This window comes from Eumetopias jubatus, unplaced genomic scaffold, assembly GCF_037043125.1.
Source record: "Eumetopias jubatus isolate StellerSeaLion01/CBP00866 unplaced genomic scaffold, mEumJub1_p1.0 scaffold_5, whole genome shotgun sequence".
NCBI lineage: Eukaryota > Metazoa > Chordata > Mammalia > Carnivora > Otariidae > Eumetopias > Eumetopias jubatus.
In genome coordinates, this window is record NW_028274811.1 from 17207459 (window position 1) to 17232919 (window position 25461).

General features: G+C 34.9%; 1 protein-coding gene across 2 annotated transcripts in view; it reads left to right on the plus strand.

Moving 5' to 3' along the window:
- Window positions 1-25461, plus strand: part of SRFBP1 (serum response factor binding protein 1) — a 64591-nt gene that overhangs the window by 23750 nt on the left and 15380 nt on the right. For both annotated transcript variants that reach the window (XR_015768154.1, XM_028103644.2), the window contains exon 4: window positions 15299-15370. Coding sequence is in view for 1 of the 2 variants with exons in the window: in XM_028103644.2 (XP_027959445.1) it covers window positions 15299-15370 (72 nt within the window). In the remaining variant the exon portion in view is untranslated. The remainder of the gene's footprint in view (window positions 1-15298; window positions 15371-25461) is intronic.

Genomic DNA, 25461 nt, shown 5'->3' on the forward strand with positions numbered 1-25461 from the left:
CCCACTGAGATTGTAATCATTTTCATATCAGTAATTATTTTCATCAAGATATGCTATGATGAAAATAATTTATAGTAGAAAGATGTACACAGCTTAGTTTTTAGAATATGAAGATGTTATTTTAAACATGAAAGTCAACTTGGTACTGAAGTGAGACAGTACTATTTGTAGACATTTAGTAATTCTCTAACTGGCTGCCAGCAAAAACCTGACACTAGTAAAATTTCCTAGTAGTAAAACTACTTTGCTTTATTGTATCACTCTCCTGCTCCAGAACCTAAATTAACTTCCTATTGTCTCCCACACCTGGTCTAATTCCTCATGGGTATTAAAAGCTTTTTTGTCACTTGGCGTCTCTCATACTGAGCAGCTTTCTCTTTCATCCCTTTTTCTGTCTGCATACTACAGGCAGCATTATATTTCCTGCATGTAAATATGGATTCCTGTTTTTATGATCCTCTAGCTCTATCTGATTAAGCAGCAGTCACCACCACTTCATGTATACCCTTAGAAGACTAGAGTGAATCATTGTCATAGCTTTCACGAACCTCTAAAACAGTGGTTTTGTTGGGGGAAGCAGGGGGTACATGCATGAAGATTCATGCCGTGGACATAGATCATAATGGATGGGAGGTATGTGCAATTTCAGAAAAGTCCCACATTAATTTGTATCTTTCTGTTGTTCCCACCGTTGAGAAGTACAGCACTAAACAGAAGTTGCCCTGCTTACTTCATCTTCAAATATTTAAGTACTTAGCTAATGAGTTTTTAACAGTCTATTGCATTGTATCTTCCTTTGTGTTATTAGGAGGATTATTTTAAAAATTAAACTCTTCTCTTTTTGGTTTCTTTTATTTTTGTAATTGAAGTGTAGTTGATGTGCATTATATTAGTTTCAGGTATACAACAGAGAGAGTCAACATTTGTACACATTATGACATAATCACCATGGTAAATCTAGTTACCATCTCTCATCATCCAAAATTATGACAAGTTTTTTGGCTACATTTCCTATGTTAAACTTTTCTTCCCTGTGACTTCTTTATTGTATGAACTAGAAATTTATACCTCTTAGTGTCCCTCACTGATTTTACTCATCCTTCCACTACCCTCCTTCCCTCTGGCAACTAGCAGCTTATTCTCTGTATTTATGAGTCTGTTTCTGTTTTGTTTGTTTACTTGTTTTTTTAGATTCCACATATAAGTGAAGTTACTATGGTATTTGTCTTTCTCTGTCTGACTTACTTCACTTAGCATAATACCTTATAGGTCCATCTATGTTGTCACAAATGGCCATATCTCATTCTTTTTTATGGCTGAGTAATATTGTGCATGCGCGTGCGCACACACACACGTGTGTGTGTGTACACCACATCTCCTTTATCCATTCATCTGTCAATGGACATCCTAGGTTGTTTGGTCTTGGTTATTGTAAATAATGCTGTGATGAACATAGGGTGCATGTGACTTTTCAAATTAGTGTTTTCATTTTCTGAGCGTAAATACCTAGAAGTGGAATTGCTGGATCATATGGTAGTTCTATTTTTAATTTTTTGAGGAACATTCATACTATTATTCACAGTGGCTGCACCAGTTTATATTTTCACCAAGAGTGCACGACGGTTCCCTTTTCTCCACATCCTTATCAACACTCCTTATTTTTTGTTATTTTGATAATAACCAGTCTTACAAGTACTGGGTAATATCTCATGGTGGTTTGATTGTCATTTCCCTGACGGTTAATGATTTTGAGCATCTTTTTATGTACCTATTGGCCATCTGTTATGTCATCTTTGGAATAAATGTCTATTCAGGTCTTCTGCCTGTTCTTTAATCGGATTTTTTTTTTATACTGAGTTTTAGGAGTTCTTTATATATTTTGGATATTAGATATATCATTTGTGAATATCTTCTCCCATTTGTAGGTTGCCATTTTGTTTTATTACTGATTTCCCTTGCTGAGCAAAAGCTTTTTAGTTCACTATAGTCCCATTTCTTTATTTTCACTTCTGTTTTTCTTGCCTGTAGGCAGATCCAAAAAAATATTGCTAAGACCAGTGTCAAAGAGCTTACTGCCCACATATTTTATTCTAAGAGTCTTAGGGTTTTAGGTCTTACATATAGGGCTTAAATGCATTTTGAGTTTTGGTTTTGTTATGGTGTAGAGAAGTGGTCCACTTTCATAGCTGTCCAGTTTTCCCAATACCATTTATGGAAGAGACTCTCTTGCCCATTGTACGTTCTTACCTTCTTTGTTGTAGATTAATTGACCATACAAGCGTGGGTTTATTTCTGGGCTCTATTCTTTTTCCATTCATCTGCGTATCGATTTTTGTGCCAAGACCATACTATTTTGATTACTATAGCTTTGTAGTATTGTTTGAAATCTGGGATTGTGATACCTTCTGCTTTTTGTTTTTACTCAAGATTGCTTTGGGTATTTGGGGTCTTTTGTGGTTCCATACACATTTTAGAATTATTTGTTCTAGTTCTGTGAAACATGCTATCTGTATTTGGATGGGGATTACATTGAATCTTGGATTGCTTTGGATAGTATAGACATTTTAACAGTATTCTTCCAATCCATGATCATGCTATAACTTTCCTTTTATTTGTGCCATCTTCCATTTTTTTCCGTCAGTGTCATAATTTTCAGAGAAGGTCTTTCACTTCTTTGGTTAAATTTATTCTTAGTTATTTTCTTCTTTCTGGTGCGATTACAAATGGAATTGTTTTCTTAATTTTTCTTTTGATAGTTGTTATTAGTGTGTAGAAATGCAACAGATTTTTTATATAGCCATACCTTGTTTTATTGTGCTTCTCTTTATTGCATTTCACAGATACTGCATTTTTTTACAAATTGAAGGTTTATGGTAAACCTGTGTTGAGCAAGCCTGTTGGCACCATTTTCTAGTAACATTTTCTCACTTCATGTCTCTATGCCACATGTTGAAATTCTTATAAGATTTCAGACTTTTTCATTATTATATTTGTTATGGTGATCTGTGTTCAGTGACTACAACTTGCTGAAAGCTTAGATAATGGTTAGCATTTTTTAGCAATGACTTTTCTAAATTAAGCTATGTACATTGTTTTTTAGACATAATCCTCTTACACTCCTAGTAGATCACAGTATAGTATAAACATAACTTTTATATGTGCTGGAAAACTAAAATATTTATTCGATTCTCTTTATTGAGATATTAATTTTATTTCAGTAGTTTGGAACCAAACCCACAATATCTCTGAGGTAAGCCTATATTGATTTTGTATCCTGCAACTTTACTGACTTCATTCAGTATCAGTATTTATATCAGACTTTAAAACAGCAGCTGTAAGAGAAAAAAGGGTATTACATAATGGTAAAGGGGTCAACCCAACAAAAAGAACACTTGTAAATATGTATGCACCTAACATAGGATCACCTAAATATATAAAGCAAATATTAACTCACGCAAATGGAAAAATTGACAGTACTATGATAATAGTAGGGGACTTTAATGCCCCATTTACATCAATGGATAGATCATCCAGACAGAAAATTAATAAGGAAACATTGGCCTAGAATGACATATTAGAGCAGATGGACTTAATAGATAAATCAGAACATTTTATCCAAAACAGAAGAGTTCACATTCCTCTTAAGTGCACATAGAACATTCTCCAGGACAGATTGTATGTTAGGCCACAAAACAGGTCCCAATTAATTTAAGAGAATGAAATCATATCAAGCGTCTTTTTCAACTACAGTGGTATGAAACTATAAATAACTATGAGAAGAAAACCAGAAAAAAACACAAATATATGGAGACTAAATAACATGCTATTAAACAACCAATGGGTCAAGCAAGAAATCAAAGAGGAAATCAAAAAAATACCTTCAGACAAATGAAAATGGAAACACAATGCTCCAAAATCTGTAAGATGCAGGGAAAGCAGTTTTAAGGGGGAAGTTTATAGCAGTACAGGCCTACCTCAAGAAACAAGAAAAATCTCAGAAAAACTAACCTTACAGCTAAAGTACCTAGAAAAAGAACAAAGCCTGGAGTTAGTAGAAGGAAGAAAATAATAAGGATCAGAGTGGAAATAAACAAAACAGAAACACAGTAGAAAAGATCAATGAAATCAAGAGGTGGTTCTTTCAAAAGATAAATAAAATGGATAAGTCATGAGCGAGACTCATCACCATAAAAAGGGATGATATCCAAAGAAATAAAATCAGAAGTGGAAGAGAAGTATGAAATACGAAGATCATAAGACTACTGCAAACAATTCTATGCCAACAAATCAGACAACCTGTAGGAAATGGATAAATTCCTAAAAACATACAGTCTTCCAAGACTGAGTCAAGAAGAAATAGAATATCTGAACAGACTAATTGCTAGTAATGAAATTGAATCAGTAATCAAAAAACTCCCAACAAACAAAAGTCCAGGACCAGATGGCTTCACAGGTCAGTTCTAAACATTTAAAGAAGAGTTAATTCCAGTCCTAAAGACACTGTAAAAAGACATACAGGCCAATATCCCTGATGAAAAAATCCTCAATTCAAAATATTAGGAAACTGAATTCAGCAGTACAGTGAAAGGATTATACATCATGGTCAAATAGGATTTATTCAAGGGATGAAAGGATGGTTCAGTATCTGCAAATCATTCAACATGATATACCACATAAATAAGATGAAAAATAAAAATCATGATCATCTCAAAAGATACACAAAAAGCATTTGACAAAATGCAGCATCCACTTATGATAAAAACTCTCAGTGAGGTGGGTAAAGAGGGAAATGAACCTCAACGTAATGAAGGCCATATATGACAAATCCACAACTAACATCATACTCAGTGGTGAAAATTTGAAACTTTTCCCTCTAAGATCAGGAACAAGACAAGGATGCCCACTCTCACCACTTTTATTCAACATGGTACTAGAAGTCCTAGCCATGACAGACAAGAAAAAGGAAAGAAAGGCATCCAAATTGAAAAGGAAGAGGTAAAACTGTCACTGTTTGTTGTTGCCATGATACTATATGTAGAAAACCCTGAAGCCTCCAGTCTGTGTTTTAAAGTCTGTTTTATCCGATACACGTTTTGCTACCCCAGCTTTCTTTTCGTTTCTGTTTTCATGGATTATCCTTTTCTATCCCTTCATTCCATCTTTATGTGTCTTTAGGTCTGAAGTGAGTCTCTCCTCTGCAGCTTATAGGGTGGTCTTATTTTTTTTATCCATTCATTCGTCCTCTATCTGTTCATTGGCTCATTTAGTCTATTTACATTTAAAATAATTATTGGTAGGTATGTACTATCAATAATTTTTTATTTGGTTATTTGTCTTTTTACACAGTGCCTGGTGTTCTGCACTATGGAAAGTTCTCAGTAACATGTTTCAAATATTAATATGCATATCTCTTATAAATAGGTTTTTGAAGAGATTATATAGTAAAGAACCATTAAATTTTTCAAATCAGATTGAAGATAAATCTTTATCATAGTTGCTAGTGAATTTTTTAGTTTCCTTTATTTTATCCTCTAACGATAATGCTTGAGACTTTGTTGTTAGTTCATTTTTCATTTCAGGTTTAAGAACTTGAATGTCAAAATTAAGTTCAGTATGTTGATAAATTCTAAGATGTAGAAGAGTGTAATTAAAAAAGCAAAGAAGAATAAAGCTACTTGTGTCATTTCCTAAAAGATTTATAAGTCGGGTTGATACCTTTTTTGTACTTTTGTCTAACTGTATGTTTTTTAGTCTGTTTCATCTTAAAACTGGAAATATTTCCTAGTTGACCTCCTTGCTGTGGGGATTAAATCCATAATGGAATCCTGAACCTATGGGTAGGGTAATGGTAGTCCAAAGGAGGGAACCAAATTCAACAAACTGTACAGGAGAGAAAGCAGAACGGCGATAGGAACATAGCAGAAGCATGACGAAGAGGCCCACAGTGGGAGATGCCTCTGAGCTGTCTCCTCTGAACGGCTGAGGCTGGAGATGCCGTTAATTGCAATAGGGAACACAGTGATAGGCAAAGGAGGAAGACAGAGATACTTTATTTGGAAAAAAAAAAATCCCTTGGCAATATGATGACAGAGTATACCTTATTGAAGTTCCATCTGGTAGAACTGTATTTAGGAAATAGTAGAACAATATTTAGGAACAAAGTTTTTTGTTGTCGCTACCATAATGAGATTTCCATCTGTGGAAAAGCATGAAGATTTGGATGTCAGTAGCTCTCTCATGAGTTATTTCAGACTCTGTATTTCAGAGAAATGCCTTTCTTGCCTGATTTCCAAACAGACCAAAAAAAAAAAAAAAAAGAATCTCTAAGAATTCAGACTTCTCTTGTCACCCTTTAATTCTTTGTATCTGGTCTTGCCCCTTATAACCAAACATACTCCCAATTTTAGTCACATTTTGGAAAATACAAATATGTTTTCTGTTTTATGAAATTAAAAGCCCAACCTTAATGAGAGCCTCTTGGAATTAAAAATGTCAGCATGGTTACTGCATCCAAGTTGCTTTTTGTCTTGACTCAGTCTCCCTCCCCACAGCGTGATATAGAGCAGTTTGACTGCAAACATACTTTGCCCACTGAATCAGAGACAACACTACAGTGGTTATCTAGTTATGAGTCAGAAGATACGAGCCTCAAAAGCCTCTGGAAAGAAGAAAGAAAAGGAGATAGCCCAATAATCAAAATTGGGATTATCTCATTCCAATTAAATTCGCTATTTTGAATATAAGCAAAGCAGTAGCATCCAGCATCATGTGGAATAAGGGAACTAGAATATTCTGATAAATCTTGTTATTAGTGGGTGACTACTTTTAATGTAAGAAACTTGAGCAACTTTAGTTGAATGTGATGAGGAAAGAATGAAAACCATGTCTGATTTATCACCACTGACAACAGGATATGGCAAAAGGCACCATGTGGGAATTCCAGGCCCACCCCTGTTATAATACCTTGAATGGATCTCTTACACTTTCTTGGGTTAACATTTCCTCTTAGGCTCATTGATTCACTGGAAGGATTCACAATACTCAAAAAAAAAAAGCTTTTAGGCTTACAGTAATGTTTTATTACTGTTCAAGGATACAGATTAAAATCAGCAAAAGGAAATGGCAAATGAGAAGAAAGTCCAGTAGACAGCAGGCGTACGCTTGTATCTTGCTTCCTCTTCCAATGTAGTCGCGTGGACATACCCCCAGCAATCATATGTGACAACGCTTGCAAAATGTTGCCAACCAGGAAAGCTGACTTGAGCCTTTGGTGCCCAGGGTTTTTGTCCGGAGCCAGTCACGTAGTCGTGAATTACCTGTATGACTATCCTCATCAATGACTCAGACTTAAGCCTCCCAGAGCTTAGACATAGCCACCGTAAGTCACATTGTTAGCATGATCTATCTCATCAAATTGGTACCCTGTGTTCCAAGAGCTCAGAACTCATCTCCAGAAGCTGGCTGGTCCTGAAGATACACCTTTTTCAGTTATGTGCAGAGTTTGAGCAATCCAGGCCTACTGAATTAACCGTTTCCTACATGGGTGTAGAATTACATAATAGCTTAAGTCTCTTAAAATTCTAATGTCTTAATGAATGGATTACTAACTTCTCTCATATAATTGTAAAAAATTTAATGCTTTATTTCATCTTTGAGATGGATTGGATAATTCTAATGATTTGAAAGCTTAAATAAAAGAAATAAATTATACTGACGCTAGAAAATAAAGCTGAATTGAATTAACAGTGAAAGAATTTGTGTCTTACACAAGTCAACACAGAGCCCTGCTCACTGATGAATAAACTCCCAAGTGAATAAAATCCCAAGATTAAGATTTTCAAACTTGAGTTCTTGTAAGGAAGTCAAAGGAAAAGAAGCTACTTAAGCCCAGTTTCAGAAGCTTAGTCACCATTTGATTAGTAAATTACTGACTTTTTTTTATTTCCCTTGCATTGGTGATAAATTTAAACTTTTTTTTTTTAATGTAAACCCTTTATAGGATTTCTCTACAATTGAGTAAAATTGCTCAGGTTTTACTTGTCTAATTTAGTATGAGTCTCTTTTGCACTCATTTTTAAAGTTGTTTAGTGCAGTGTTCCATATTTTGCATCTGTAATTTAACTCTGGTATCTTCATTTCCCTATTGTTTATCCTTGAGCCATGGTTTTCTAGTTGAGAATGGCTTCGTGTTTTTGCTACTTATCTTTTTTTTTTTGGTCATTTAATGTGTTTGCTCACATTTATTGGATTTTAAAATGTTAAAAAATTTTTTCTAAATTGAAATGTATCTAGGTATTTTTTTCCCACGTCCATAATGTACGACTTTGATATAAAATTTGCAAATTACCATATGGAATAATGCCTTTTGTTCTACTTTTGAAATTGTTGAATATTTGACACGGTTATATTCAATTTAAAATAGAGAAAAACCTTTCTAAAATTTAAGAGAAATACTTTTATCTGGAAAAAAGCTTAAGAATTAATTCTGTATAAAAGAGAACTAAGTGTTCCTGTATGGTTAGTCATTTTATTTAGAACTAACCCCATACACTAGCAATGGCTGAATGCAAAATTAACATACAAGCCCTGAACTGGTATCTTTTCTCTCACATTTTTAATGGATATTTTCTTAACCATGTACATGAGGGGACCAGATAACCTTTCAAAACTAAGTACTTGTAAAATGTCCTTGGAATAAATAAATAGCTGCTATGTAAAAAGTCTGTTGTTGGGTCTAGAAATGGATCTTTCTTTTCCATTTGGATTAAAATCTTTTCTCAGAAGGAACAGTCTTATCTTTTAGTTGCCACCTGCCTAGCTTATTAGCTAATGTGGTTCCCATCCATTCACAACATAATATGTATGTTTCAGTGAGTCCTTAAGTAGTAGTATTTTACTTTCTCTCATTCTAAAAAAAAAAAAGTATAGTAATGTACCATACTTTTGAGTAGTAAATGCTCCACTTTGCAACACCGTAGGAGTCCTCCTTGCCATTCTTTCCAGAATTTCTCTTCAGCTTTGCTTCATAAAGAAAAAGCCCACATTTGCAACTAAATATTTTTTGGCAAATCCTGGATTTGACTTTTCTATTGATAAGAGACTTTACTGATCTCTTTTAGATTTTCTCTTCTCACTAAGAAATAGGCATTTTAAATTTCTTTATTCTGGTCAAATTCTGTTCAATAAATGTGTTGTACTGGGATCTAACAGGCAAAAGTATTGAATAAAACACCATTCATACTCTTGAAGAACCTACACTGTAGGCTTTTCATTCCATTTTTATATCAAGAAAATGGAAGGCAAAGGTTAATATAAGCATAAATTATTCTGTGACTGTTTTATATTGTACCTCAGGCCATTTCGGTTTGACTAGATAGCTTACTGCCTGACCATGTTCAGGTTTGCTTCCTTCCCATGCACTTGAAGCAAAACTGTTCCCAACAAGCTGGTTGGTTAGAGTGTACCTCCACTTCTGAAGAGTGAGGCAGAAAACTGAAATTGTTGCAACTCTCTATTGTTCAAGCCTCTAAATACCATTTGTCTTTCAGAGTTCTTTCCTTTTTACCTAAATTAAGGTTCTTTGGGGTTTTATCCACAAACCTTGCAATTTTACTTGCTTTTGGAACTCTTGCGGGGAACCATTCACTTATAACAAAGATAAAAGATGTATTGACAGCTGAAAATCCTATGAACTACCCATCATCCCAAGTATTCTTTGAAAATTGTGAATTACTTCAGATTTAAAAAAAAAAAAAAGTCAATTCCCAATATCCCTGACAGTTTAAATTACTGATCTAGTGGACTTTAATGAATTTTGGTGTAGCAACTGGCTTTCATAATCCATTTGCAGGGTAATTTATTCTTAAAATATGACTAAAATTGGCCAAATTATAACCCAATGTTTAGTTTTTCACTCAATCCAAGGGAAATGAAAATGTTGTTTAAAACTTCTCCCTTGAAAGTATATTAGATATGCTGAGTCAGAATGTACATAAATCTAGAATTTAGAGCAGTAAGAGACTGTGAATTCTGAAAGTTTAACATGAACTTCCCAAGTAGACTCCACAGTGGACTCTTAGAAGGATTCAGAAAGGCTGTGGGTTAAATTTCCTCTTGCCTTCTGAAGGGAATACTAACATTTGAGGTGCTGTCTATCCACTTTTGACAATACATCAGAAGGAGTCTGACCCTGAAAGGCAATACCTGATCTCTTATGAATAAACATACAGGGAGGGAGGAATAACTTCATAATACACTATTTATTGCCGTTTTTGCATTGTCTAAAAAGACATTTGATTTATTAGCTTCTCAGTGTCTACTTGTGATAGCACTAAACAGAAATTCTAGGTTAACTTAGGAGATAGCATCCCCTATGCTGTCATGTGCTTATATTTAAAACAAAGGCAATAAATAACTTGGCTCCAAAATACTCAAGAATGAGTGTTGTCATAAGGAATGTTTAAGTCATTCATCTCCATCTAAATTTTACTTTGATAATTAAGGTAAGTATTTTATTCTGGGCATTATTTATGGCACAGAGTGCTTGTCCAAATAATATGTGTATAATATGTAATAATCAGTGTAATGAATAATATGAAGATTGGTAGGAGATAGAAACTATGTTAGCTTCCTAGTGCTTCTGTAACAAATTATCATAAATTTAATGGCTTAAAACAACAAGGATATATTATCTTAGAGTTCTAGCAGTCAGAAGTCTTAAAATCAGGGTGTTAGCAGGGCTGTATACCTTCTGGAGACTCTAGAGGAGAAATCAGTCTCCTGCCACCCTCAGCTTTTAGAAGCCACTTGCATTTCTCCACTCATGGCTCCTTCTATCTTCAAGTCCACTAGCATAGCATTTTCAGGTTTCAGTCTCCTTCTCTTGCTCATTTCCTTTCTCCCTCCCACACCTCCACCCCAATCTCTATCTCACTCCTATTCTCTGCTGCTCTTAGAACTTTTAGTTACTTTAGGCCCACCTGGATAATCCAGGATAGTACCCACAGCTTAAAAACCTTAATTTAAGTAAATCTGCAAGATCTCTTTGGCCCTGTAAGGTAACATACAGGCTCTGGGAATTGGGACATGGACATATTTGGGAAGCCGTTCAACCTAGTACAGAGTGTGCAAATAATAGTTACTTATGTTGTAAGAGTAGAGGTTATCATAACCCTAATTTGTGTTTGCTGGTCATACTCCCAAAGGTACGAATGTAAACAGATGGTTTTCCCTTCTTCAGTCTAAGAATATATTCTCTACTTAGTGGCCATTTTTCAGAGGTGTTATATTTCTTAAAGGCTCCTTTAGTTTTGATTGTGGATTTAATTTAAGTTCATTGTCTACGGTGTGTCTGGGGCTTTTGAGTTTTTTCAGAAACAACGGATGAGATAAAGAGCAGGTACTCTGGCTCTTGCTGTTGCTGAGTAATAAACCACTCTTTATCTCTGGCCCCAGAGTTTTGTGTCTTCTGCTGGCATCCACAATACCATGTCAGGCTTACTAACTTTCAAGTAGGGTAAAATCTCAGACCCTTCACAGATCTTGACAGTGGCTCTTGCTTATAATTTACCCAAGAAATGCCCAGCCTTTTTTAGTGGCATTCATGTTTCTTTAAATATTCTCAACCTCATTAAATTCAGATCAACTTCAGTTTCCCTGTTAAGCGTATTCTGTTTATTTTGAACCATCATAACATTTTCCCAATAGTATTTCTGAAAGACCACATAAGTTGCCAGAATTAGGTACTTGGGGTTGCTTAGTGCCTCACATTTATTCAAAAACATATCTATTTTTTGTGTGTGTTGAAAGGTACAGTAAATACTTTAAGCTTCTATAAATCAGCCTCATTTAAAACTAGAAGGTTCTTACAACTAGAAGATTCTGTGTTCATTGGTCACATGACATTGGAACCATGAGGTAGAGTTTAACTTTTGTGTTAGTTTTTACATGAATGCTTTAAATATGGTGGAGATCTTTTGGATTATATCAAAGTGGCAATAAAATAGATTATGATCTAGTGGAAGCACTAATTAGGGTCAGTCTTACCACCAACTAACAATAGGACCTTGGACAAATCACATGATTTAATTGAGTCTTCCTTTCCATTTGATAAGTGAAGAATTGAATAAAGATAATTTAGGTTCCTTTTAGTTGAGCATTTGTTCATTTATTTTTGTTACCTTATTTTTATTTATATAGTTGTTTTAAAAATAAAAACCTCTTTAAATGTGTCCCATAGATTGTGAAATGCAGTGTTGCCTTATTAATTTTCAGAAACCCTGAAATTACTGTTTATATTTTTCCTTTCCCAAGAGTTATTTGAGTTTTTTTTTTTTTTTAATTCCTGGTATAAGAGCCTTTTTGTCCTTTGGTTTTCTTTAATTCCTACTTTTTCATTGTGATCAAGGAATGTTGTTTTTAGTATTTTACTTGATGGAACTTACTAATACCTACTTTGACTTAATATGTGATCAATTTTTTAACGTTCATGTGTTTGAGAAGGTATAATTTGTATTACTAGAATATAATGTTCAAAGTAAATCCATGACAGATACACCTTATTAATTATGTTAAGATTTTCTAATGCTTTTCCCCTTACTCTCAACTTTCTTGAACTGAGGGTTGTGTGAAAGTCTTCTATTAGTAGTGTGTTTCTATTTTTCCATATCTTGTAGTTTCTGCTGTGTCTCATTTCATTTTTTTCTTTACTTGAATTATTCTTCATCTGATACATGATCTCAACTCCTGCTCCCTATTTGTTCCTATTTGTCTTGTATATCTTGGTGAATTCCTTTGTGTTTAGCCTTTTTGAATCACTGTGTTTTTTTGTATCTCATATATTTAGCGTAGACTTAGGTTTTGCTTTTTGATACAATCTGGATGTCTTTTTTTTCTAGTATCAATTTCCCCAGTATCTTAATCTTCTACTCCCTGGCTCTCTGTATGTGCAAGCTTGTAATGCAGTGAGTGCTGTGTTGAATTTGGTGTTAGTTTCTCAACTTGGAGATATTTTGAAGTTTATTGTATCCTCTTCCTCCTAATAGTGATGAAGGCATGGTTCATGTAGTCCTTGTTGAATTTATTCTTTTGGAGGGAGTATGTGGATTGGTTGAGATTTAAGCAGCATTATCTTCTGCACGTATTATGTTCATATTTGCAATAACATTTAACTGATTTACTCTTCAGAATGATTTTTTTACTTACAGAGTAGAAAAAGATACCTATAGCCAGCCAGCAAAAAAACTTGGATTTTTTAAATTATAATTTAAATAGTTTTACTGACTTTAAACTGACAGGGAGACCATCTTTCAAATTAGCTCATCAATTCCTAAAGACATTATGCACACACACACACACACACACACACAGACTTAAAAGAATCTATTATTTTTATTCTCCTTACATAGATTTTGTTTTACATACACATTTTTTCCTAATTGTATTTGTGTATACAAAATAAAATTGAGTATTTTCAGAAACTGTGCTTTTTGATCTTTCTGACATCAGACCATTATCAGTATTTCTTTTTTTTCCATTCTGCTCATTTTCCAAAAGCATAGTATGGTTCTTTAATACAGAATCTGTGGTAATTTTTCAGGAGTTACACAAATCAGTATGTACAAGGATAATTACTCCATTCTTATTTAGAAAAAGATTTAAAAAATCAGAAAACATACTAATGTCCGATAATAAAAGGTTGGCTAAGTAAATAAGGACAGTGATATAAGAGAATGAAAAGAAAATGGATAGATATTTGCCCTGTCATTAAATGATAAAGCTAGTTTACAAAATGCTATGGTCCTGGTTTGTGTGTGTGTGTGTGTTTAGGATTTATTTGAGAGGGAGAGAGAGCGTGGACGTGGGTGCACGTGTGGAGTGGGGGGAGGGACGGGAGAAAGAGAGCAGACTCCCCACTGAGTGGGGAGCCCCAGGCAGGGCTCGATCTCATGACCCCAGATCATGGACTGAGCCAAAACCGAGAGTTGGTGCTCAACCAACCGAGCTACCCAGGTGCCCTGGACCTATTTTTGTTTAAAATATTAGGGGCACCTTGGTGACACGTTCGGATAAGCCTCCAACTCTTGGTTTTGGCTCAGGTCGTGATCTCAGTGTTGTTAGATCGAGCCCCATGGTGGGCTCCATGCTCAGTGTGGAGTCTGCTTCAGACTCTCTCTCTTTTTCTCTCTTTCTGCCTAAAATAAATAAATCTTAAAAATATATATAATTTAAATAATTTTCATGGAATAATTCCTGTACAGTTTTTGCCATATCATACATTTATCTAACTTACTATCACTCAGTGTTGTTTTAAAACCAACTATCTGATTTTATTTAGCTTTCTTCCAGATAGTGTTATGAAAAAAATACACAAATGTTCATTGTATTTTTTCATGCACAGTAGAATAACTTGATAACTGTTAAGAGAAATTTCATTTTTTATCATCTAAAATCCTCATTCTTTAGTGAAATGTATATCAAACTCAGTTCTCTTAAACATACAGAAGGGTGTACGATAAAATTATAACCATGTAAACATTGTTAGTAATTTTACTTATTTTTTCTCTGCTTTTCTGGTTTTTAATTTTCTAAAGTAAATTTGGATGAATTCCTTGTATAATATAAAAGTATTTTGTAGCTTAGATTTTTTAATGATTAATTAAAATTAAGTATTTCTCTATAAATCTTTACATTTCTCTATGAAATGATGTAATTGCTAATGCCCTGAAATGTCATTAAAATAAGTAATGATTTCTTTGAAATTTAGAAGTCTTAAATTAATATTTTGAGTTATAGTAATCTTATTTCAATTAAAGAACTGTTATTAAGCTGGATATTTAATGGCACATGAAATTTTCTGGCTTCCATGGAATCTGAGTGTAACTGTCTTAAGAGGATTAGCTCTTAAATTCATTTTGCTGTGGTTTTTCATAGTATTATAAGTTCATACTGTGATAGGAGTTATTCTCATCCAAAAATTAAGAACTTATTTAATTTCAGATTTCTTAAAAGACAAACATGGGAAGGAATGTACCTCATAATAACGAATGGTACGTTAAAATTAGATTCATAACTGGGCGCCTTCGTGGCTCAGTTGGTTAAGCATCCTACTCTTGATTTCGGCTGAGGTCATGATCCTCAGGGTTGTGAGATAGAGCCCCACTTAGGACTCTGCATTGGGCATGAAACCTGCTTAAAATTCTCTCCTACCTCTCACTGCCCCTTCCCCACAAAAATAAAATAAGTAAATAAAATTAGACTCATAACTAAAATTCTTTTTTTTTTTTTTTTTTTTTTACAGGAATTGAAACCTGATATAGTAACTAAATCTGCTCTCGGTGATGATATCAACTTTGAAAAAATCTGCAAAAAGGTATATCTGCAGTGGATTGTCTTTCTTTTAAGAAAAGTTCCTTATTTATATGGTTGACTTTCTTTTGTCACCTTTGTCCTTGAAGAAAAAACTTATCAACAAGCCAGTTACTATTAGTATATGATGATTTTTCCCCACTTGAGCTCTGTTATTGCCACCAAAAAAATAGTTTTATGGTAATTTATGAATTTTGCTTTGCTTGTGATAGCACACCTTCAAGGTCCTTAAAGGTATGTTGAACTTAATGTGCCATTTATGTATTAGTAACAATTAGTTTGTTAATCTTACTAAACAGAACAAACAATATTTTTATTTTTTCCTGGTAACTTTTATGACTATTTCATTTAATCTCCATATTTAGTACTCGTGAAAGATTATTTTTACCCCCTTTTTACAAATGAGGAAACTGTAGGTCAGAAAGAATGAAGTGAACTGAGTAGAGCTATACCACTGTTAAACGGCACAGTTGGGACTTCTACCCAGTTCTCCTGCTCCTACTATTTTCTCTTCTTCATTTCCACCTGATTTGCTAATGTCTACATAAGACAATTCCAACCTGAGAGCAGATTTGGATTAATGGATGTTTCTGTGTTGCTTTTCTGTTCTCACTTTCATTGGCATTTGCTCTAATGTGTATTATTTCTTGTTTCTTGCCTTTATGTCCACTTTGCTCTTTTTCTAGTTTGTTAATGTGGAAGCTTCAGTTACTGATTTTAGAGCTTTCTTATTTTCTAACAAGCATTCAGTTTTACAAAGTTGCCTTATGTAAGCACTCCTTTAGCTGCGCCCTTAAATTTGATGGGTTGTATTCTCATTTTCTTTGCGTTCACAATGTTCTAAATTTCCCTTGAAACTTCATCTTTGACCTGTGGTTTAGTTAGAAGTATATTGTTTAATTTCTGAACAGTTAAAGGGTCTTCTGAGTATGTTTTCATTATTGTTTCCTTTATGATCCATGAGCAGACTTTTTATGATTTTTATTTCTGTTATGGTCCAGAATGGCTTATCTTGGTGAATATTTCATATGCACTTGAAAACAGTATGTTTTCTCTTGGGATCAGTGTCTTAAAAATGTCAAGTAGGTCACATTAGTTGTTGGTGTTGTTCAGGTGATTTATATCCTTACTGATTTTCTGCCTACTTGTTTTATTAATTACCCAGAGGCTTATGTCGAATCTCCATCTGTAGATGTCAGTTTGCCTATTCCAGCCCTCAGGAAAGAATGCTTTGATTCTTTGAGACTAGCACTGACTTTTCTACAAGTGATATGAGACATCTTAGATTTTAGAGCATTTTAAGAAAGCCAGAATATGAAAAGTTTTTATTTGTTTGAGGGGAGGGAAAACTTGTTGGTGCCATTGTCCTGATGAGAAAAGCAACACTAAATCCGTGAACAAGACTTTACAACAGTGTCTTTATTTTGTACTAGAATAATTTTACAGTAAATATTCTTATTTCTTGGGATTTTTTTCATAAAGAGAGGAAAAAATATAGTTTTAAACTGTGGTTTGGTCTGTGTCTCAGACAAAATAATGACATGTTAAATAGAATAATGGTAACTGAATAAAAATGTTACAGAAATTTTTTTTGTTGTTTTCTCTTGAAAGTTTAAAAAAAATAATCATTTTTCCAGAATAAGTTTTTTGAGCTTTCTGGTTGCTAAATTCTAAAATTATTCATTGATGTTTAATTTATGGTGATAAAAAGCATCTTCTCTGCCAGATTGTTTTCACTTTGGAAGATTAATATTAGTGTATGTGTAATATTTATAAAATCAGTTTTTTACGGTATTCTCTTCCATTTACAACCCTTCCTTCAGCTTTCCAGTGTGTGAAGTGTCACTTCTCCAAAAAAGGGAGGCAACAAACATCTATATTTAGCTTATCATTGTTATTTTGTATTAGTAAATTCATTTGCATATGACAAGATTTGTAGTCATGAAACTTTTTAAAATTTATTTATTTTAGAGAAAGAGTTGTCCGTGCGCATGAACAGGGGCCCGAGAGGCAGTGGGGGGCGAGGGGAGAAGAGAGACAAGCAGACTCCCCGCTAAGCACAGAGCCCGAAGAGCTAGATCTCACAACCCCAGGATCATGATCTGAGCCAAAACTGAGTTGGACGCTTAGCTGACTGAGCCACCCAGGTGCCCCCATAGACATGAGATTTTTAATACGAATTCAGATAAAAAGTTTAGGATCTTGGAGCGCCTGGGTAGCTCATCCAGTTAAGCAGCTGCCTTTGGCTCAGGTCATGATGATCCCAGGGTTCTGAAATCCAGCCCCACTGAGCCAGGAGCCTCCTTCTCCCACTGCCTTTCCCACTGCTCCTGCTGTCATTCTCGTGGGCAAACGCTGTCTCTCTTTCTCTCTTTCAAATAAATAAATAAATAAAAATCTTTTAAAAAAAATACTTTAGGATCTCACTGTCAAGGGTCAAGTGAAACCTGATTACATTTCTGCTCTGTTTATGCCTTCTTCTAAACAAAAGCAAGGAAGGGGGCGGGCGCCTGGGTGGCTCAGTTGGTTGGGCGACTGCCTTCGGCTCGGGTCATGATCTTGGAGTCCCGGGATCGAGTCCCACATCGGGCTCCCCGCTCCGCGGGGAGTCTGCTTCTCCCTCTGACCCTCTTCCCTCTCGTGCTCTCTATCTCTCATTCTCTCTCTCTCAAATAAATAAATAAAATCTTTAAAAAAAAAAAAAAGGAAGGAAGGGAAGGTGGAGAGAGGGAGGAAGGAGAAACAGTTGTTTCATCCAAGTTCTTGATGGAACCCTGGAGGGATTTAAAGCAAAAGGAAACTGCCCTGATTAAGAAATCATTTCAGATTCCTCGCAAGCTATTTGATTTCACCTATTTTGTTAGTGTTGTATTTCATTTATGATACTCTTCCATTGGATTCAGTCTCTTCTGTTTGAAAACCTGTTAATAAATTAAACCTCTAAAAAATGAGGCAGACGGCAGTGTTGTTCTGTAGAACGGATTGATTGTTCTTCAGTGTGTCGTAGGAAGTGAGCTCAGTGGAAGATAACCTCACAGGAATGAAGTCTATTACACAGAGCTCTGTATGTTTGAGGCTATCTGACAATCAGATCAGAGCAGAGCAAAATAATTTATGTAATATCTTACAGCTTGCACAGTTCTTCCATATACATTCTTATCTCAGTTGATCTTACAACCGTGATCTCATGTAGAAAGCATTCATTTGCACATATGTGCACACGTGGGGTGTGTGTGTGGTAATAGTAGTGTCTTCATTTTTCAAATGCAGAAAAGGGGTAGAAAGGTTAAGTAGGCAGTTAATATGTATAGGATGAAAGTTTAAAGCTAGAGAGTTGAAGAATGAAAATTTTGACATTTCCAGGCAGCTGGTGCCAGGATTTCAGGAACTTCTCAATTCAAAACATGTGTTGCATGCAAAGCAATCAGCTAGGCAGTGTAGAAGATCTGAAGGGAATAGGAGACTCAGTATTTTCTAGGGGAATATATAGTCTAGTAGGGAGTAAAAGACAGGTATATTAAACAACTACCATATAAGGGGAAGCAAATTAATATTTGTTAACCTGTGTTAACAGTTGCCGACTCATTAGGTGTTTTATATACGTTCGCTTTCTCAGGGAAGATGATAACTGGGACAGATAGGCCCAGAAAGGTCAAAAATATACCTATAGTTAATCATTAGCAGATAGCAGGTCCAAGGTCTAAACCCTGGTCTCTGCCTACAAAACAGAAGTTTAGAAGAAAAGGCTGGAATGGGTCCCCTATTTGTTTTTTGTTTGTTTTGTTTTGTTTTTCCAAAGATTTTATTCATTTACTTGACAGAGAGAGACACACAGCGAGAGAGGGAACACAAGCAGGGGCAGAGGGAGAGGGAGAAGCAGCAGGCTTCCAGCCTGAGCAGGGAGCCCGATGTGGGGCTCGATCCCAGGACCCTGGGATTATGACCCAAGCTGAAGGCAGACGCTTAAGGACTGAGCCACCCAGGCACCCCTGGGTCCCCTATTTATAAGATGCCATTTTAGAATCATCGTGTCTCAGGGATTATAAGAGCTCAACAGATGCAGAAACGTCTCCCCTTCAGTGTGGACTCTAAGCCTTAGGTTGTCACAGTTCTGATCCAGCTGAATGCACTGTTTCTTATTACCTCCCTACATGTGTTTAATAAATGCACACATTAATATATCTTTAGGTGAAACCTAGAATTGAAATTAAGTCTAAATATTAAGACTGCTGCTACCAGCATTCTGCCTCTACCAGTTCACTCAGAGTCAGTTTGCTGTAGATAGCTTTTCACAGGAAGGAACATTGCATGTAAGAGAGCTTTTTCATTTTTAGACTGTTGTTTGTATTCACTTGTACATTCTTAAAATTCTTTTCAGAATTGAACACCAAATGCTTGTGTTCATAAAAAATACCCATATGCCAAAATAAAATTTTTCCATAAAAAGATGAGGTGTTTTCCCCCTTTTTACTTAATTTATTTGAAATGGAAGAAACTGGAGGTGTGTGAAGACCACAGTTTCCTGAGAATTTTCCATGGCAAATGTTGTATCAACGTTAAATAAGGAAAGCTGTGGTTCCTTCATACCCTCTAATATTATGAAGACTTTTTTCCTGCAGGTGTAAAAACTGTTCATAATTAGTCTTCTAAGCTTCAGAATCAGTTTATGTAAATTGCAGATATATGACTACTCAGATTTCTTCTGTAAACCTCCGTAACATTTTTCATCTTTCCAGTGAAGTTTATCACATTCTGTCCTGGATGAATTAGTTGTTCATTTGTCTTAACTGTTAAAATTAGAGCAAGATTGTGAGCCTCAAAAGATGGTGTTTGTGTCCTTATGTGTGAGACCATGCCTTCCCATTTATTTAGACATGTTTATATAAGTATAAATATCAGTGAATACAAAGAGGGATAAAGTGAGGAAGGAAGATGGACAGTAGTGAAATAAGGAGGAATAAAGAATTTAAAAGGTCTCATGACAGGTTCTGCTCTGCTTATTCTTGTAAGTTCTTACCCTCTGCCCAGAGACTTAAGCAAACCATAGGCACAGCAGACTGCTGCCGAAACCCAAAGCACAGCCAGAGCTTCAGACCTCTGCCCATTTACTTTACAAGCCTCTTTTTTACACTTATATTTAATTTCTCTCCAAAAGGATTTGAGAGGGGGACTTAGAGATGAGTCACAAAATGAGAGAAGGTTATCTCAAACAATTTAGAAGAAAACCGCTTGAGAATACTAGACTGAATTCAGAAACCTGTCAGTCCTAGCTTTTGTTCCCAGCTAGCTAGGTAATCTGGAAGTGAAGTCAAGACTGTTAGTCTAATTATTGGATAAAATCATTGGTCTGTATTCCCTTTACCTCTTGTTAAAATTTGAAGTTAAAAAAATGCATTGAATGATTTCAAATTGCTTTGTTAAGAAACAGGTTGAAAATGTTAAATTTGACATTGTCTACTTAAGAGAAATAAAGTTTATTAAAATAATTGCTGTCAGCGGTGCCTGGGTGGCGCAGTCGGTTAAGCGTCTGCCTTTGGCTCAGGTCTTGATCCCAGGGTCCTGGGATCGAACACCGCATTGGGCTCCCTGCTCAGTGGAGAGTCTGCTTCTTCCTCTGCCTGTGCCTCTCCCCCTGCTTGTTCTCTCTCTCTCTCTCTCTGTCTCAAATAAATAAACTCTTTTAAAAAAACTAAATAAATAAAAAATAAAATGATTGCTGTCATTTATAAAACATTTTTAACTAAGACGTTCTTTAAATCAGACATTTTAAGAAATACATGTGTACCCTTTTTTTATCTTTGAAGAATGAAAACTGAAATCCTTAGTATTTGTAAAGCATGCAACTATGTGTATGCCATTAACAGTTTTTCCCCATTAGAATATTTTTTCTACTCCCCAAATCTTTGCAGATTAGTAACTGACCATCAAGAACAGATTTAAATTAACTAAAAACAACTAGCAATTAAACATCAAACATAAGTTTGAAAGACTAGATGTATCCTAAGAAGATCTGTACAGTGCATTCTATTTGCAAAAATTGCTGGTTAGCAAAGGGAAGAGGCTTAAATTTCTAGGAGTTTCTGCATTCTGACTAGTGTTGCTTTGCTGTTAGCTGCCTGACTTCAGGCAGTTCACTTACTATTTGTCACTCTTGCTTTTTTGTTTTTTGTTTTGTTTTTTTTTTCATTTCTCTAATAAACTCTTGCAGGTCAAACATTCTGGTAATGCCTTTTTGACCTGCTTAAAGGCCTTATTGTAGCAGATGTAAAAATAACAGGGCTTATCCTCTCAGTGTTCAGTTTCATTTTGCCAAAAAATTAAGTGTTTTGTGCACCCTCACATACTCAAGCAAGAGTTTTATGGCATTTCTATGCTGTATTATCTGTTGATGTTTAAGTATTCCTAAATGACTGACATTTTTCATATTTCAGTATAACAACAATAGTTCTCTAAAATATTTGGTGATGGTGTTAGGTAGCCAACTTTAACAAAATTTCCAGTTTATAAAAATTAGAAGCAATAAGGACATGCTGAACTGTGTATTTGCAAATATCATTATGCTGCAAAGTAGGTTTGTCACATATCTATAAGACCACATTATTGTTAAATAGATTGCCAGCTAAATGAATGAGAATTTGAGAAGCTATTTCTTTGTTTTTTGCCTAACAGTGCTGATATACTAACGTTAAATATTTTGGTAAAAATTTTTGTATTTTTTGTTTTTAGCTTTACTGAGATATAATTGACATATAACATTGTGTAAGTTTAAGTTATACAACCTGATGGTTTGATCCACATATATATTATGAAAAATAACCATAATAAGGTTAATTATCACATCCATCACCATATATAATTACAATTTTTTGTGGTGAGTGCATTTAAGATGTACTCTCTTAGATGCTTTCAAGTATATAATGAAGTATTGTTGTCTGTAATTACGGTACTGAATATTAGATCTCTAGAACTTACTCTTCTTTTAACTGAACGTATGTACCCTTTGACCGAAATCTTCCCATTTCCTCCACTACCACCCCAGTCTCTGGCAACCAACATTCTGCTCTTGCTTCTGGGAGTTTGTTTTTTTTTTAGATTCCACATACAAGTCATACTATGCAGTATTTGTCTTTCTCTGTTTCTTTCAGTCATTGTAATGCCTACCAGATTCATCCATATTGCAGATGGAAAGATTTTCTTCTTTCTCATGGCTAAATAATACTCCATTTGTGTGTGTGTGTGTGTGTGTGTGTGTGTGTGTGTGTGTGTACCTATATATGTTTAATTTATTCACTTCATTTGTCAGTGGACTCTTGGTTGTTTCCATGTCTGGGCTATCATGAATAATACTGCAGTGAGCACAGTATCTCTGAGATTTCGTTTGCTTCGGTGTGTATCTGGAAGTGGGATTGCTTGATCATATGGTGGCTCTAGTTATAATTTGTTGAGGAACCTCATCTTTTTTCCCTAGTGTCTGTCCTAGTCTGCATTCTCACCAGCAGTGCTCCAGGGCTCCCTTCTCTCCATATACTCACCAATACTTGTTAGCTCTTGTTTTTTTTGAGAGTAGCCATTCTAACAAGTGTGAGGTGGTATCTCATTGTGGTTTTGATTTACATTTCCCCAGTGATTAGTAATGTTGCACTTCTTTTCATGTACTTGTTGGCCATTTCTTCTTTTGAAAAATATCTGCTCAAGTCCTCTGTCCATTTTTAATCAGATTTTATATTTATTTTGTTTTATTTATTTGATACTGAGTTGTATGAGTTCCTTCCATATTGTGGATATTAGCCCCTTATCTGAGATAGGGTTTGCAAATATTTTCTCTGATTCTGTAGATTGCCTCTTCACTTTGTTGATTGTTTCTTCTGTTTTGCAATAAATTTGTAGTTTGATGTAGCCCCACTTGTTTACTTTTGCTTTTGTTGCTTGTGCTGTTGGTGTCACATCCAAAAAAACATTACCAAGACCAGTGTCAAGGAATTTTTTTTCCCTACGTGTTCTAGGAGTTTTATGGTTTCAGGTCTCACATTTAAGTCTTTTTAGTCCAATTCAAGTTAATTTTTATGAATCGTTTAAGATATGTGTCTAGTTTCTTTCTCTGACATATGAATATCCAGTTTTTCTAATACCATTTATTGAGAAGACTGTCTTTTCCCCTTCAAGTATTCTTGGCCCTCTTGTCAAACAGCAGTTTACTGTATATGCATTTGTTTATCCCTGGGCTCTCAATTCTATTCCATTGCTGTGTGTGTCTGTTTTAATGGCAGTGCCATACTGTTTTTATTACTATAGCTTTGTACTGTAGTTTGAAATTAGGAAGCGTAATGCCTCCAGCTTTGTTCTTTCTCAAGATTGCTGTGGCTATTTGGGGTCTTTTGTAGTTCCAACAAATTTGAGGAATTTTTTTTTTTTTATTTCTGTGAAAAATGCCATTGTAATTTTGATAGGGATTACATTGAACTTATAGAAAGCTTTGGGTACTATGGATATTTTAACAATATCAGTTTTTCCAATCCATAATCATAAGATATCGTTCTAATTTTTTGTGTCCTCTTCTATTTCTGTCATTAAAGTCTTAGTTTTCAGTGTACAGATCTCTCACTTTCTTTGTTGTATTTATTCCTAAGCATTTTATCGTTTTTGATGGTATTGCTTCTCCATCTCCCTCTGCCTTTTCCCCCATTCATATTCTTGTTCACTCTGCTCTCTCTCCCTCAAATAAATAAAAAGTAATAAAAGTTAAAAAAAAAATTACCTTGGGGGGAAATAAGTATTCTTATCAACAAAACACTTTGAACAGAATAATAAAATTTTTATTTACTGATGGCATTTACTGTTTTTTAAAAAAATACAAATTGCATGTAATTACAGAAGTAAAGCTGTGGTATATATAATTCTTCATATTAAATTATTAAGTAATCATACCTGATTAGTAACTACTTAATTGCGCTTATATCTATATACCTTATAGACTCAAGCCTTTTATGTTCTTTGAACAGTATTGATTCTGTTACATATGGATGCATAAGCTCTGTACTGCACACTCCCATTGTGATGGTACCCCTGGTGTTAGGCAATGCAGTGACCTTTTTAAAAAGTCAGTCTTGGGCGCCTGGGTGGCTCAGTTGGTTAAGCGACTGCCTTCAGCTCAGGTCATGATCCTGGAATCCTGGGATCGAGTCCTGCATCGGGCTCCCTGCTCAGCAGGGAGTCTGTTTCTCCCTCTGACCCTCCCCCCTCTCATGTGCTCTCTCTCTCTCTCTCAAGTAAATAAATAAAATCTTTAAAAAAAAAAAAGTCAGTCTTAACTTCTTGTTAACCTGATATTGTCTTCAAGTAAGTCTTCCATGAAGGTTGCAATATAAAAGCACAGTTATAGGGGAAGACATGTTAACATCCAAGGGTAATAATGTCTTCATTTATTAGAGTAATACATAATTTTAGAATTATAAATCCTATTCTAGGACCTTTTTTTAAAAAAATAGAATTTACTGAAGTCAGATCACTGAGTCACAGTTACTCTGGGATATCTTCCAGGGCATTGCTAAGTAAACTCGATGATAAAATGATTCTTAACAAATTATTACTTAAAGTCAGCAATAAACATGCAAGTATTATCAGTGGTCTTCTAAACCTTGTTATAACTAAGATGGTGGGATTTAATTAGCTCTGGAAAAAAGAATACACAGCTCATCAGAGCTTTTAGCAAGTTGTCAAAGCAGGGGTTTGGAACAATAGTAGGTATGTTTTTGAAAAATTTTATATGAACACATTTAGCCAAAATATTTGGGATTCCCATAACTTATCTAAAACGTGAAATTAACTCATGCTTAGAACAGTTATTTTCTAATTTATCTGTTTTACAAATATAGATGTTCATATATTGGGGATTATCTCTAAAGTGAGTTATTAGTAGCTACAGGGTGGAAATACAGTGAAAGAAGCAGTTACAGAGTAACAGCTGCTGCTGGAGGTTCTTTTCCCTTGTAATGTGGAGGGAGGGTAGGCTCTTGGGGTGTGTATATTTCTCAGAACTAATTGGTTCTGTTGTCATTGTTTTTACATTTAAGTGTACTGAGATAAGTAAGTCCTGGC